General features: G+C 35.2%; 2 protein-coding genes and 1 long non-coding RNA gene across 7 annotated transcripts in view; 1 reads left to right on the top strand and 2 right to left on the bottom strand.

The window, feature by feature from the left end:
• The window catches only part of LOC133847216 (nuclear pore complex protein Nup153), a 184,394-nt gene that overhangs the window by 112,275 nt on the left and 55,321 nt on the right, over positions 1-16,798 (bottom strand). The gene's annotated exons all lie outside the window — the stretch shown is intronic.
• The window catches only part of LOC133847244 (uncharacterized), a 52,848-nt gene that overhangs the window by 10,610 nt on the left and 25,440 nt on the right, over positions 1-16,798 (bottom strand). For 3 of the 5 annotated variants that reach the window (XR_009895149.1, XR_009895145.1, XR_009895146.1), the window contains exon 2: positions 11,470-11,499. The exons of 1 other annotated variant lie outside the window; for it this stretch is intronic. This is a non-coding gene — a long non-coding RNA (uncharacterized LOC133847244). The remainder of the gene's footprint in view (positions 1-11,469; positions 11,500-16,798) is intronic. One more of the 5 variants, XR_009895148.1, reaches the window with a different exon arrangement.
• LOC133847229 (probable cytochrome P450 318a1) lies at positions 7,168-15,094 on the top strand. The gene is made up of 7 exons (XM_062282130.1): positions 7,168-7,505; positions 8,672-8,863; positions 8,920-9,120; positions 12,903-12,972; positions 13,028-13,340; positions 14,153-14,645; positions 14,702-15,094. Exons 1-7 carry the CDS (start codon positions 7,340-7,342, stop codon positions 14,872-14,874), a joined length of 1,608 nt encoding a protein of 535 aa, XP_062138114.1. The 5' UTR covers positions 7,168-7,339; the 3' UTR covers positions 14,875-15,094.

Raw genomic sequence — 16,798 nt, 5'->3', positions numbered from 1 at the left:
TTTGTAAATTTATTACGAAATCGTGAACTCTCGTGTCAAGCTAATTATTTCTTTAAGGTCTTTTTTATGTCCATCTCTAGTCAGCTCATACAATTCACAGCATGATTATTCTCAATCATACAAACATACATACATATACATATATGTTAAATGCAAACTGCTGGAGACTTTATAGCAAAATCCGCGTTTTAAAGACTTTTGAACAAAGAGATAAGAACAAACGCAGATAAGCGTGTAGATGAAGCAAAATAAATATATGTATATACTATATCCATAAATGTATTGACAATACATACAAATTTCTGTAAAGAGGAAAAGACAATTATCAGCTCAAAAAATTTGCTGACGAACTGTTGTCATAACAAAAACCTGAATTTACAAACTTAAAAAAACTGAGGACAAGGAAACAAATGAATAAAAGGAGAGAAGCGTCGAGTTTATAGAATGCAATTCCAGAAATATAGTTTTTCGCTTTTAAAGTTATTATTTAGTGTATAAAAATGTTGAAATTAATTCAATATATTATATTATAAAAAATAGTGATTTTAGCATTGCGTAAAGTGAACACTTGACAGTCTTGCGATCTTTTAGCTAACCTAAAAATATCTCCAAAAAAGACGAAAGTAGAACTAAATATAATAATAATTTGGGAATACGTGTAGCTGGAATAATAAATCCATATTTGAATGCATTTCCAAATCTGTACAGTGAGTATATTTTGCGGCTTTATCGTCAACTATGTTGACCCCATTGCGGTCGACAGAGCGACAGAGACAGCAATAGAAAGAGAGAGAGAGAGAGGATTTTGTGGCACTTTTGGGGCTAGCCAAAGTGAATATTTAAATAAGAAGCATTGTCATTCCAATTGTGTTATATCATGAAGCAGCACACGGAGACAGCTGACAGATCCTTGACAGCACACAGCACAACAACAAGGACAACGACAACGACTAGAAGTCAACTCGTACAACAACAACTAGCATGAGAACGAAGAACGATGACAAAACCAAGTGAATCGTGACCAGCACAAAGGTTGCTCTGAATTATGTGCACATGGCATTTGGTATTTGTAAGAGTGCTTAAAGGGTAGCATTGATTTGCAATTCATAAGCAAATTACATGCTTCTATCGCATGTATGATTGGCAATCTTTTGAGATCGAACTCCCAACTAATTTGTGCCCTATTTGCCTTCTAAAATTGATCTGTAAAACTTCGCTTAATAACAAACAAAGTTATACGAAAAAATACGCTTAAGTTAGGGTATGTGCTAGTCGGTGTAATCAGTTTTGTTTTCACTAAGGCAACTTAAAACGAACAATTCCTAGAGTATGTACAAGTCGAACATGTCTCGATTGCCATCTAATATTCACAAGTTTGAGCTGCAGAACTTTGCTTAATGATGAACGAAGTAATACGAAAAATACGCTTAAGTTAAGGTATCTGCTAGTCAGTCTAAAACGCGTTGGTTTCACTAAAGCAACTTAAGACGACTATATTCAAGGGAATCTACAAGTCGAGCATTAAATTTTGAGTTAAATTTATAATTTGCATAAGCATTTTACAGGGTATGCACCCGTCGAGCATTGCTTATACAATTACCTTTCGACTGCTTAGTGAATTAATTACGCATTGCAAGCCGAAATTTGATTAGAATTAGAATTGAAGGAACTACTGGGTATCGGCTAGTCGTGCACGCCCGCTTGGCTATGCAATTATGAATGGCGAATCAAAAATGTCAAGGCGGAAAGTCAAGTGGCAAGCGCACACGCGTAACGCAAAGACAAAACGTGAGCAGCCTCTCTTTCTCTGTATGTGTGTGTGTATGTGTGTCTAGGTGTAGTCATAGTAGTGTGCGTGTGCGTGTGTGTGTGTGCGTCGCATGTAATCGCCTTTTGGCTGCTTGTCATTGCATTTGCGCCCACGCACACGCATGCAAAGCACATTTAATCAGCCGCTGCTAACTTCCTTCTGCTGCTTCCCCATTTCTCTCACTCACTCTCTCTCTCTCACTCCCTTCTAATGCCACTAACACAGTTTAAGGCCTGTTGCCATGTGTGTGTGATGCGTGTGAAACGTACGTAGCGAGTGGGGGAGGGAGTGAGGGGAGAGGCGTCATCATTACAGTCTCATCGTCGGCTTCATCTTCATTTTGCTAAAACATTTATCTGTGCACATCAATCGCACGTGTGTGCAAGAGCGAGAAAGAGAGAGCGAGCGAGAGGTGTGTGTGTGTGTATGTGCGTGTGTGAATAAAGAAGAAAAATTTAATGTTGCAAACTTTTGATGTACTCTAATTTATATACAAACAGTCTGACACGCTGACAGCAAACAAGCACACAAGCTGGCAAGTCAGTCAATCAGTCAGTCAGTCAGTCAGTCAGTGAGTTAGGCTGACAGTCTAGTCTGGCAGTCTGGCAGCATTTTGCAGTCAGGTCTGGCAACGCTCTCTATCTCTTTTTTTGCTACCTTTTCGCTCTTTCTATGTCTATGTCCTCTCGTTAAAGTAAATTTGTTTTTACGCTTGATGGCAAATTGCGCGACCTGCCCTCTGCCCCCTTCCCCACCCCTCTATCTGTGCCACGCCTCCCGCTTCGCATTGCACTTGACTTTTGTGTGATGTGCGTTGGACCCGTTAATATTTCATATGTCAACGCAAGAGACAAACCCATCATATGAAAACTCCATGCTCATTTTTTGCCTCACTCTTCTCCTCCTTTTTTTTTTTTTTTTTTGTATCCCTCAAATTTTTGTTGTTGAGGTGTGAGTGTGAGAGGAGAAAGCGAGTGTCTGTGTGTGTGTGGCACTTTAAAACGCTTGCATTTAAAAAAAAAATGTGATTATGTGAAATTCTCGTGTGGGGAAATTAAATTTATACACAGATTCACAATTTTTGTGTGCCTGATTGTTGCTGTTGTTTTTGTTGTTGTTGTTGTTGCTTCGGCTGTCTCGTATTTTCATTTTTTATGACGGCTTTTCCGCATTTTCGGCATCAAGCAGAAAAACAGCGGAAAACAAAACACAACAAAAAAAAAAAAAAGAAACACAAAGTTTAAGAAAAACAAGCCAGCAAATGCGAACGCTTACTGAACATGACTAGCACATACCCTGTAAGTTAAGCGCAACATTTCTTAACCCATTTAATAATCGAATGCTGAAATTCTTAATTTCTTATTCAACAAAGATTTTAAGTTTCACACAGCAAAGTTAAAGTAAGTCGACTCTTAAAATTGTGTTGAGAAGACACACCTCATTAAACGGTTTTATTTTGTCGTATAAAGAAAACTTCCGCCTACGAAAATACAGCGAAAAAAGAAAACAATTTAAATTGTATAAATTTGCATTCATTCTTTTAAGATAATTAATTTGTACAGGGTATTTGAGACAAAAGACAAAAGAAGTCAACAACATGCGGCTGACACATTCAGTCTGCATTTAAATTGGGCTACATCTACATCAGCTTCACTTAACGACAAGAATACGTTAATATGTGATAAAATGTCAAATAAAAAATTGTATAATACAATTTATAAATATTGAAATATTGATTATCTTTTGATGAGCATTAGGAATGAAACTAAAATGCATAGGAAGAGTAGTGGAAAATGCTAAAGAAAATAAAATTGCAACTATTTCTGATAACTAGTAACATTTATTGAGGTTAGGTTGTGCTTTTTTTGAGGTTAGGTAGAGTAAGGGAAGCTAAGAACATTTTATTGTAGATTTCAGTCCTATTTAAGTTTAGTTAGAAGAGGTTATTTTATGTCCTGACAAAGTAAGCCAACGGAAAATAGTTGAAAATGCCAAAGAAAACAAAACTCTGACAATTATTGAGGTTAGGTTGAGTAAAGAAAGCTAAAAGTAGTAGAAAATGCTAAAGAGAAAATAAAATTGCAACTATTTCTGATAACTAGTAACATTTATTGAGGTTAGGTTGTCCTTTTTTGAGGTTAGGTAGAGTAAAGCGAGCTAGGAACATTTTATTGTTGATCTCATTTGAATTTATGTTTAGTTAGAAGAGGTTATATTAGTTGAATTTAAAACGGATTGAAGAAAGTTAGGGATTGTTTAAAGAATGTGAGTAATGAGAATCTTTTCCACACACTTTACAGGGTATTCGAGAGTTGTTGTGTGCGAATCGAATTGATGGCTTTATTTGCAGTGTGTGTTAAGCGACTTAAAACAGCTTAAATGCTGTGCTGGTGCCCATAAAGAATGAACCGAAGCAGAATCGTTGTTGTTGTTCTTGTTGTTGCTGTTATTGTGGAATGTTCGTGGCGCGACAAGAAACATGAAACAAGGAATAAGGGACACGGGACAAGGACACATTGCGACGCATTGGCATTCGCTGATGGAGGCTTTAAAAGGAGCAGAGCAATGCGAAAAGGACGACGGACGACGGTCGAAGGACGAAGGACGAAGGACGAACGACGGATGGGCAAATGCTTGCGATTTATGCATAATTTATGCAAAAAGGCGAAACACAACAACAATTTGACATTAATCAGTATGCTTTATTGACTTGATGCTACCAGAGTCGCAATTGGACAGTCAGAGAGAGGGAGAGGGAGAGAGGGGGGAGAGCGACACACACACACACACACACACAGATTGGGATTGTTCAAGAGCTAACACTCATGACGTTTGCGTACCCAACATTCCCATAACTTAATCAAGAAATTCTTTATGTTCCCACCTCATGCACATGCTCCGTTTTCTCTCTCTCTCTCTCTCTCTCTCTCTCTCTGTCTCTTTCTTTGTGTGTGGTTTCCCCCCTGACCACCCCCCCTGCACAGCACAACAACATCATCTCATCAATGGCGTTAATGGCCGTCGTTGTCGTTCCTATTGTGGTTTCCGTGCCTTTTGTTTTTCATAATGAAAGTGACTTTGACATTCCGCTGCCTCGTCGGTTGCGGTTCACATTTCTTTCTTTCGCTTTCTTTTTGCGAAAAGGAATTTTCATAAATTCCTATAAATGCCACGTGCAATTTTTACTGTTCGTACTTTTTGCCCAGGCATTACCCATTACACAGGAAAATCCTCTTTTCCGACTCCGTCTACCGACTCCTCCACCGTCTCCGTTCACTTTACGTGCCATAAAAGAGCACTGCTCATTAAATTTGACTTTCACCTGTGCAGCACAAAAACTTTGCAGCAACACCTGTGTGCAAATGCTGGTCACCCTAATTTCGATGAGCGGTAATTAGAGGCTAAATTAGTGCCAGAATTATGGTTGTAATTATAAAAGATGCTTTCAAATTATTCATGCAGTGAAAGTGCACGAGACACAAGGACAGATTATAATCTGAAATTTATATAAAATTGTTGTCACAAATACTGAACAAGAGAGCAGAAGTTTAAAAGAGATTCGAAATAAATGAAAATTAAAATTAAAGAATTTGAATTTCAACTCACAAATGTTTTCCTCAATTAATTCAAATTTAAATTGCCTAATATGGTTTTTACCAATTAACTGTAATTCTAGTTAATCGCTGTTAATAAAAGTCATTTCATTGATATTTCGAAAGCTGCATTCTTCATTCATTTTTAATCAGTTTAATTTCCCCCCAGCGAAGTAAAATAAAAGTTAATTTAAAATCTGCATTCTTCGGCTGCGGAAAACCTTGAGGGTTTACAATTTTATACCACGTCTTTATACACACACAGTTGGGTATTTCCATTTGGAGCAAGTGTTTGCAACGTTCATAAAATACTTTTCAAGCTCTGCTGTTTTCACTCTGTTAAAGAGCTTCAGTGTATCTGTTGTTCTCCTGTTCTATTGCTCAACTGAATAGTCTTTCCCATTTGCCCGGCTGTCTGTCCGTCCGTCTCTGTGAATGCATCTATCTTACAAACTATTTCAGCTAGAGATGTTTCATATTCATTATTTAGATGTGACGCTCACAGAACGACTTCATCTTAAACTTAGAAATGTTGCACTTGATTTGCCAAAACTTCTAAATAAAATAAATCGAATAAGAAAGATGCAGTCGAGTGTGCTCGACTGTGAGATACTTGCTACCCATTTTCCACAAAGCCATATTCTAAAAATATACCAAATTAATATACCGAAAATAAAACATACCAAATAAACATATCGCAAAATACTAAAATGTACTGACGGTTATATTTAGTTAATAGGTATAGGACAACATGCAAAATATACCAGAGAATACAAATTATACATCTTTCTATAAAACAATATTTTAAAAAAAAATACTGAACACTACTAAAATATACCGAATATATTACATTTGGTTTATCGATTTGGGACTACATTCCAAAATATTGCAGAGACTACAAAATTTTCCACAAAAATGTATTCTCAAAATATACCAATCGAGTAAATCAAGATATACTAAAATATGCCGATGGCTATGTTGTTGGTATACCGAGATGGTTTTACAATTCAATATATTTATGTATAGAGAGTACAAAATATACCATTTTCCACAAAACCATAATCTAAAAATATACTGAAAAATGCTAAAAAAAAAATATACGGAAGGCTATATTTCATATATCGATCAAAATATACCAGAGAGTACAAAATATACCAATTTAAACAAAGCCATAATCTAAAAATATAAATTGAATATACAGAAAATATACCATATGATATATATGTGGTATATCGATATAGTTCTGCATTCAAAATATACCAGAGAGTTCAAAGTATATTAAATTGTCAACAAAAACGTTTCATTGCCATACAAAAGTATTTCTTATATAACTTCAATACTTCCTTCCATGATAAATACTGCAGTTATTATTATATAACGAAAATCGCTTGCTATTTTATTTGTTTTTCATTTTCGGCTGTGGAACTGGCCAAACCTAATCTAAATACTTCATTGAAGTGCATAAAAATAAACTAAAAAATTCTCTAAATGTAAATGCAGGGTATCTCGTAGTCGGACACACTCGAGTGGAGCTCTGTCTACATACAAGTACCACTGTAGTAATTATAATTACAATATGCAATAATTTGTCTAGTTTGAACGACGTTTTCAATTGACGCGACTCACGATGACCACGTAGCGTTGCCCAAAAAAAAACGAAAAAAAATCAAATTTGTGCGCGGTAATTAATAAACGAATTTAATTTCTTTATTAACTGTTTGTTGTTTTTTTTTCGATTGTCGATTGAAGCTTGAGGCAATTCAGTTGCGTTTCTGTTGGCCAACTGAACGGAGCTGCCTCAAAAGCGACGGAAGCACTTTAAAAATCCAACAGACAGACAGACAGACGGACAGACAAAGCTGAGTTGCCTATAAACTATCGCATTAAGTAGTGAGAACAACAACAACAACAACAAAGAGTAAAGTGTGGAAGCGTGATGCACTTGTACGTGGCATTGTGGGTGTGTGGCACGTTGCTGACGCTTCTGCTTGGCTGGCAGCAGCGAAAGTGTTGGCGCCTCATTTGGCAGCTAAATGGGTGGAGGGGCGTGGCACAGCAGCCGCTGCTCTGGTTTCTGCTCTGCATCAATCTGCATCCAAACAGTTGAGTTCATCTCTTTATTCCCGCAATTCATTTAAGTGCCATTGATGAAAACAAAATAGCTAAATTGAAAAATACAACCAACTAAAATATGAACAACAAATTACAAAGTGCAACAAAATGGAAAGTGAATAAGAAACTGCAAGAAAAAGAAACCTAAATGCATTAGCGACGCTTCAAATTCTTCACTTATTATAACTGCCATTTCATTTTCTTTGAATTAAAATGTAGAAAACCTAATGAAAAATTATAAACACATCAAAAGAAGCAAGTTCGCGAAAGTTGAAAAAAGAAAATACAAGCTAAATACTAAAGTAACAAATTCTTAAAAGCAATACTAAATAATAATGCGGAAATAAACATAAAAATTCAAATCAACAAGATATCTATAAAGCGAAAATAAACACAATAGCAAATTGGCTTTAATAATAAATTACAAATAGTGAGCTTTTCAAAAAAAAAAAAAGAATAAATGATGAATGAAATCAATTTATAATTTTGGGTATAAAAAACACCATGAAATGCAATAATAAAGTCGAAAAGTTATAAATAAAAATAACAAATTTTTAGATAAGCGACACCTCAAACTACATACTTATTAAACTCTAAAATAATAGAAAAATACAACCAAAATAAATACAACAGCAAATTCGGAAAACTAGCAAATAAAACACAAAAGAAAAGAATAACTGATGAAAAGTCGAAATATGAATTATAAATAACGATACCTCAAACTTATTTACTTATTAAAGTTTGAAATAATGGTAAACTATAGCGAACAGAAACACAATAGCAAATCTGCCAAGATAATAAATAAAAAATTAGTCAAAAGTAAGGAATAAATTATGAATGAAATCAAATTATAATTTTGGGGGAAAAAAAAAAACCATGAAACACTCCAATAAAAAAGTCGAAAAGGTTTAAATAAATATAACAAAATTCTAGATAAGCGACACTTCAAGCTTACATTTTTGCTTTCTACTCTTTCTTTATATAAAAAGTTTTGAAATAATGGTAATATACAATCAAAATAAAACACAAAAGAAAAGAATATCTGACGAAGAGTCGAAATATGAAAAATAAGTACTATACATCAAATACTCTCATAAGCGACACCTTAAATCACATATTAATGAAATCGAAACTTCTTACTTTTAACCGATTTTAGGCATTCTGGATAAAGTGACGCGTTTGCGAGTGCTCTTCACGCGTCCCTTGGCCATATTAATAGGGACTCGAGCGCTGCTCTATATCGATGATCCCGCTGGAATGGAGTGCGTATTGAATGCAGCCGAATGTCTCGATAAGACTTTCATGCAGGAGGGTTTCTTTGCCCGCAAAGGATTGTTGCATGCGCGTGGTAAGAGTTGTGAAATCAGTTTCTAGAGTACTAACTAGTTCATCATTGATTTGTAGGTCAGAAGTGGAAGCTGCGACGCAAACAGTTGAATCCCGCATTCAATCACAATATTGTGATCAGTTTCTTTGAAGTATTCAACTCGGTGGGCAATCAGCTTGTCGAGCAATTTGCCACACAATCGAAGCTGCATGGCGATGCCGTCAAGTTCAAAGATGCCGAGGATATGCTTAGTCGCGCCGTCCTCGAGGTATCCTGCCGTGAGTAGACACCCAAAAAAAAAAAAATACAGAAAACATCAATAGCCCGAATATACAAAAATACTCAAATCGAATCCAATCTAATGCAATATACGAAAGTCATGTCGCTTCTTCTTCGCATTCGCGGCGCCCTTCACGTCGCGACACGTTTGCCCAGTTTCCATGCGACTCACGTACGCGGAACCCAACAACAACAAAACACACACAACATTTCAGCCAACACACATTTCAGACAAAAGCGAGACAAAATGTCATTCAGTTAAGCACGAAGGAAGTGAGGAGGAGAAGTGAAAGAGAAGCAAGAGCTATAGAGCTATAGAGCTACACCTAATCTATGTCTATTCACTTGTCTTCTCTCTGCTCAGCTGTAAATTATGATTTCGCTTCGATAATAATCGTGCTATTGATTTAGATGGAAGCAGCGCAAATAGACAATGCCAACAGACAACAGACAATTGCACCGAGCCAGGCAGGCAGGCAAATCGAGTATGGTAGAGCAACCAATCGAGTCGAGTATCGCCCAACAACAATGCTGCGAATTAATTAGGAAATTGCAAATGTTGCAGACACATTTCGAACAGTCAGCAAAGTCACGACATACCACGGACTACAGATAACTACTCTTTAATATTTTGTTGTAGGCAATTTAATATTGAAACATAAATTATAAATATGAAAACGCCTTTTTAAACTACTTCCCTAATAAATATTAAAAGTATATATACTCATATTACAAGCAAACAATAAATAGGTCATATAATAACATTTAAAAATATAACAATTAAGAAAGCTACAGTCGAGTGTGCTCGAAAACTAAAGCAGTGTAGTATTAATTTTAAAATATACCGCAAAATATCTAAAAATATACCAAAGGTTATATTTAGTATATTGGCGTAGTACTACATTCAAAATATACCATAGAATGAAAAATATACCAAATTGTCAGACATATTTCGAACAGTCAGCAAAGTCACGACATACCACGGACTACGATTGAGTAGCAATTCAATAACAAATACTAAAGCTGTAGTACTGTAAATATTAAAATAATATATATGGGTAATTTACTGACAAGCGACAAAAACATAGACCAAAACATTTTTTGAATTTTGAATAAAAATGAATCTTATAGCTCTTGATTAACACTTTAATTAGAACCAAGAATGATTTTGCAATTCGCACGAAATACCAAAAATTAACAAACTTATGAATACTATTATATGGTAAAACAGAAAAATATGTCATAAATTAATTGTAGCCAGAGCTATAAGAATAACATTTATTTATTTATAACATTTTTTCAGTTTACGTTTTTCCCACATTTAAATTACAAGCAGAGAGTAAACAGGCCATATAATCACAATTATAAATATTTATACGATAATACTAAAATCATGGAACAATCAACAACATTCCGTAGATCTCATATAAGTAGTTGATGTATGTATTACAAAATGTCATTCATCAACTCCTCTAACGAGCTCGATCACTAGCTGAATTGTACATATATAAAGTAAAATGGGTGATGGTGACCAACCAACTAGTAAAAAAACAAAACAGTGCGGTATTAATTTTAAAATGTACCTAATTAACACACCGCAAATATATACCATATACCATTTTTGATATATTTATACAGTACTTTATTTAAAATATACCATACATTGCCAAATATAGCAAATTATCAGTCACAGAAATATACCACAAAAATACTAGAAATATACCATATGCTATTTTCGGTATATTTGTACAGCATTATATTTAAAATTATTGTATATTTTAAATATAGTACTGTAGTGGCAAATATACCAAATTCTAAGTCAACGCAATATACGACAAAAATAATTAAAATATACCAAAGACTATTTTTGGTATATTTATACAGTACTTTATTTAAAATATACCATACATTGCAAAATATAGTAAATTGTCAGTCACAGTAATATACCACAAAAATACTAGAAATATACCATATGCTATTTTCGGTATATTTGTACAGTAATATATTTAAAATTATTGTATATTTTAAATATAGTACTGTAGTGCCAAATATACCAAATTCTAAGTTCACGCAATATACGACAAAAATAATTAAAATATACCAAAGACTATTTTACTTTATTTAAAAGTATTGTATAAATATACCAAAAATAGTCTTTGGCATATTTTAATTATTTTTGTCGTATATTGCAAATTGCCAACCGAAGCAACTAAGACCCCACTTTAGTGCGTACTAAATGCCTTTTTTGCCCATTCAAAGTGGGTCGTGGGCGTGGCAAAAATTTGAAATAAATCCTATGGATAGCGGGTGTACCCATAGACATCGAATTGAAATATGTAATAACTTACCCCACACCATATGATCTGAAGTTCGTGGAGCTAAAAAGAAAGCATAAAAATAAATTTCACATTAGCATAAATTCTTTCATTTATTTTTATACACTACACAGCACTTAAATTAAGTTATTGCTAGGCACTACGTAACACTGAAAATAAGTTATTATTACAAGCTATACAACACTTCAAAATGTAAGAACCGACGAGTTAAGAAATAAAAGCAGTTAGACAAATGATAAGAAGTAAATTTATAAATATGTACTTAAAATAACGAAAGACATGTAATTTCATTAAAAATCAGCTATAGGGATAATAGAAACTTTTCGTTTAAAACTAATCCAAGCACTCTTTCATGGAAGTAGAAGTTTCACTTGAGTGTAATCAAACTATGAAAATTATCGTGAAAAGTTTGCGCTTTGCACTTCCCGCCGCAGCACACGTAAAAAATGTTCATCATATTTTTTGAAGGTCTAACGAGGAGTAGTCAAGAGTGGGGAATACTTGGGAATACTTTACAGAGCGCTGAGCTTATGATAACTAATAACTTTAATAGTTTAATAAGTGTGCGACGAGTTAAGAGGGGAGAAGAATTTTGTGAGTGTCTGTGCGAAAAGAAAAAGACACGCAACAACAGCAGCAAGAGTTAAGTGCAGTGGAGGAGGAAAGGAAAGGAAAGGAAAGTGCTTACCGAGTTGATGTCCCATCAGGGATTACAAAACCTCAAAGAAAACAAGTTGAAGCACGTACCAAGCTGACACGACACACTAGTCGACTAAGCGGATGCTCTAAAAGTAGCCAATCTAATTAAAGCCAATCTGTGTGTTGATTAATCGATTAAGCCAGCGCAAAGTGTGAGCGAGAGTACGAGTTAAATTTCATAATCCAAGAACATTTCATATTTAGATAGATTTCACCTTGAATTCCTCGCCTGCTGCTCAATCTCCAATTTTTCGTGATTTTGTGTAGAGCACAAAAATTATAATAAATGCTAAGAAACATTCGTCTCGGGGGAGATTTCCGTTCAGCTCTTTCAAAAGTGTTTTAGCACAAAGAAAATAAATATTTGATTAAAGCATTATTATTTTAAGCTTTTTAGTTGCGAGGCGGGACACAAAACTTCAACATATATATTTCAATGCCATATCGTTTAAGCGAATATCATCTCAAGCGTGAAGGAAATGAGTGAATGAAAAAAGTGTTGTCGCAGGCATTAGAGCAAATTTAATTAGATGACATAGAAAATTTGTTAGCCATTTGGCACAGTTTGGGGAGAGAGGGCAGAGAGTGAAGGCGAATTATGTTGCCGGCAGTTGATGTTTAGACTTTTAGCTGCCAACAGAAGCTTCCTCTCTCTCTCTCTCTCTTCCTCCCACTCGTTATCTCTCCATCTCTTTGCTATTCATGTTTCTTTCACTCTGCTTGTACATCGTTACCTTTCATTGCAGTCACCATCATGGGCACACCGACAAATTTCACGCAAGCAGATGATGCTCACATTGCCACCACCTACAAAAGGTGAGTACCTCACCTCCGTCTCCCATTTCCTTATCATTCCCTCTCTCTTTAATAGGCTGCTGGAAATCTCAGCCATTAAGACGGTGAAGCCTTGGCTGCAAATCGATTTGCTGCATCGCCTATTGGAGCCGCAACTTTATGCCGAGGCCGAGGAATGCAACCAGTTGCTGGTCGATTTTGTGGCACAGATTGTGCAGCGCAAACATCGCAATTGGCAGCTACGCAATGCCATCGACGATGGTCCCACCGAAGATGGCACCTCCTCGTGGCAACGTCGCATATTCATCGAGCAGATGTTTCAATTGGCCGCCAATGGCGAATTAACCCTGCAGGACATCGAGGATGAGGCTCAGTCCATGGTCTTGGTGGTAAGAGGCAACAAAGTATTTTGCTTTGTTCATTAAGTATTTTTGTTTTTCTAATCTTAGAAATTCGTATGATACTCAAGTCTTAAATTTGTATAATACTTAGTTAAAGCATTCGAATTCCTTCGATATATTTCAGTATTTTTACCCTAACCTAAAAACAAACTTTGGTATACTTCAATATTTTTTTTTTTTTTTGGTATATTCATTCGAATATTATATTTGCAGTGAAAAGAAAAGAAGATAATCTGCTTGGTTATTTATGATTATACCAATTACCCATTGGACAAATGGAGACATTTCAGATCCCATAAATAATTCATATTCGTTATAAACTTCAATGTTGTAGTATATACCAAAAATAGCATTCGGTATATTTCAGTACTTTTTAACCTAACCATATTTATGAAAAACAGCCTTTGGTATATTTCAGTATTTTTTGGTATATTCATTAGGTAGTATATTTCAGTATTTTTAATATATTAATATTGCCCTTTAAAAATACACTTTGGTATATTTCAGCATTTATGGTACATTAATATACCAAATATACCCTTCGGTATATATATTTTGTGTTGCTATATTAATTTGCTATGTATGGTATTTATAACACTACTTTTAGTAATCAACCTTCGGTTGATTTCTGCATTTTTCGGAATATTAATTTAGTATAGTTTAACGATAATACTGCTTTTATTTCTTATTTTATTTGCAACTAAAGCTTTTTTGTATTATACGCTCTTTATGTGTTTCTTGCCAATATTCGTTATGTGTGATGTCGATTGAATTTCCATTTTCATTTCTACTTATCACAGTCCTTTGAGACGGTCTCAAACAGCATAATGATTGCTCTGCTCTGTTTGGCCACACACAAGGGCGACTGCCACGAGCGTTTGCGTGCTGAAATTGCCAGCGTGCTGCCCCATGGCAACGATGCCAGCTATGTGAGCGTCGAGCATTTGCAGCAACTGCGCTATTTGGATGCCTTTGTGAATGAGGCACTGCGCCTGTTGGCCACGATACCGATGAATTTGCGACATGTTAGCCGTGACTTTCAGTTGGCCGGACGTGATGCGATTGTGCCGCAGAATACGATTATTGTGCTCGACACATTCAACATGCAACGCGATGCCGCATTTTGGGGCGATCGAGCCAAACAATTTGAGCCGCAGCGTTTCCTCCAACATCAACTCGATCTGGAGCAGGAACAGTGTGAGCAGGACATGAAAACAACAACCCCAGGAGGATCACAGCGTCGACACTCGTACAGCTTTTTACCGTTCTCCAAAGGATTGCGAACTTGCATTGGTAACACACAATTGAGAAGATAATAATCTAGAATTCTAATCCACTCTCTTCGATAGGTCGTCGCTATAGCTTCTTCATTATGAAGGTGTTTCTGGTCAAGCTGCTGACACACTTTGAGTTCCACAGCGATCTACAATTGGAGCAGCTGCAGTTTGTTGAAGGCATCTCGCTCAAGTTTCGCAATGCCGATGATATACTCTTTCAGATTCAGCCTCTTAAGCAGACATAAATATGTTGTTTGCAATCATGCAACAACCTTTTTACTATTATTATAATATAAAATTAGCTAATTAACTTATTACTAATATGAATGTAAATATGTTGATTTAATGCTTTTCTTTGATCAAGCATATTTACTTTATTTAACTGTTTTTTTTCTTAGTCAGTATTTTATTTTGGAATCAGTATGTTTAGTTCAACATTTTTTTTAACCTTTTCTTATGTTACCTCCTTAGTTATATATATTTCCATAAGAAAATAAACGTCTTGTACAATATTTAAAGCATTTCGAATGAAGTTAATGCCTTATTTCCATTTGTTTTCGATTCTTTGATTCGTTATAACTGAGCAGAAGTGTTGCATTTAAATATATTGAATTCATTCACGGACTCATTAATATTATTACTTGTATTTTTATTTCTTTTACTATTAGTCCAACAACTATTGAAAAAAATAAATAAAAGATTTACTAAACTTATTTGCTTCACAATACAAAGCTCAATTTTCATTGAATTTATGCCTACGATTTGAAAATGTAATTCCCAAAAAATCCCTTCTATTTGAAATTTGTTTGATTTACACCAAAGCTTTTGTTTAGCTTCGACTTGAACCATTTTAAAGCTGGTCGATAGATGGCGTTTCTTCAATGCAAAGCTGTCGTTGCCAAAGCTCGCACAATGCTTTCAAAGCTTTCATGTATTCAATGCATTTGCATTTGAATTCTTAAAAAATCGTTATTTTATATATGTATAGTAAATTACTATAATATATAAACGATTTTACTGTGAATAACAACGTTAAACATTAAAAAACGTTATATAAATATTCTTCATATGAATGAAAACGTTAAAAATTGTATAACTATATTTTTTAGTATAAAGCCAGCTTATTTAGTGATAAAGCTCTCTGGTAAGTATACAAATTTAAATTAAAATGTTTTTATGTATAAAAGTAGTGTTAAAATCAAGTTCAATTTTTAAAGAGGAAAACAAAATGCATATAAGAAATTACTAGAAAATCTTTAGAGGCAGCAAAAATTATGAAATTCTTTTAGGAAAATACCTAATCTATTCGTCAAAAAGAAAACGTGATAATGCTTTCATAAGTTCATTCATAATATATAAATGAATCGGGTTTCCTTTGTGAATTATAAGCAAGTTAAAGACACATTACGATTTGATATGATTGCCATATCATAACAATTGGCATAACCAATGCACTCATGACAACGAGCCTTTAAGGCGGTTGACTAACTGGTTTGAAGAACTGCGACTGTGAAGAAGAAGAAGAAGAAAGAGGATTGGGTGGAGATGGTTGAGTATACTTCACTTTCTACTCTGCTCGACGAGTTGCTCTTTAATGCCAGGCGACAAATGTTGAGCAATTACGGAGCACGCGCCTGGGACAGCGTTCTATGATAATATGCCACAACTGTCAACAATATTTCCGGTGCAAAGCGCCTCACCTGAAACCCCCCCCCCTTCCCTCCCTCTCCCAATCCCCTGGTCCTGGCCATCCACAGTCACCACTCTTCACTTGACAAGGAGCGCAACAACTGTGTGTGTGTGTGTGTGTGTGTGCGTGTGGCCTTGACAGCAAATGTGTGTGTGTGTAGTGTAGTGTCGTCTATGGAGTGTGTGAAACTCTCACCTCGGGCACATACATATCATTGTCAGTGCACGCCCGTGACTCAACTTCAGTTCGCTTGACTTGTCTAAAGACTCAGGTCCAACTGTCGGCATCGTCTTAGCAACTAAACGACAGTTACAGCACCAAGAGCAGCAACATCATCAACAACAACAACAACAACAACAACGACATCAGCATCATTATAAACTAGGCATACACTGAGCGAAAAATACTACACTAGCAATTATGCAAATCGCAAGAGAAGTAAATCCATTAGTAAAATTTTAACTAAACTTTGAGAGAAC

Source organism: Drosophila sulfurigaster, chromosome X (assembly GCF_023558435.1).
Source record: "Drosophila sulfurigaster albostrigata strain 15112-1811.04 chromosome X, ASM2355843v2, whole genome shotgun sequence".
Taxonomy (NCBI): domain Eukaryota; kingdom Metazoa; phylum Arthropoda; class Insecta; order Diptera; family Drosophilidae; genus Drosophila; species Drosophila sulfurigaster.
The sequence above is the reverse complement of the archived record's forward strand: the minus strand, read 5'-3'. Positions and strand labels throughout refer to the sequence as shown.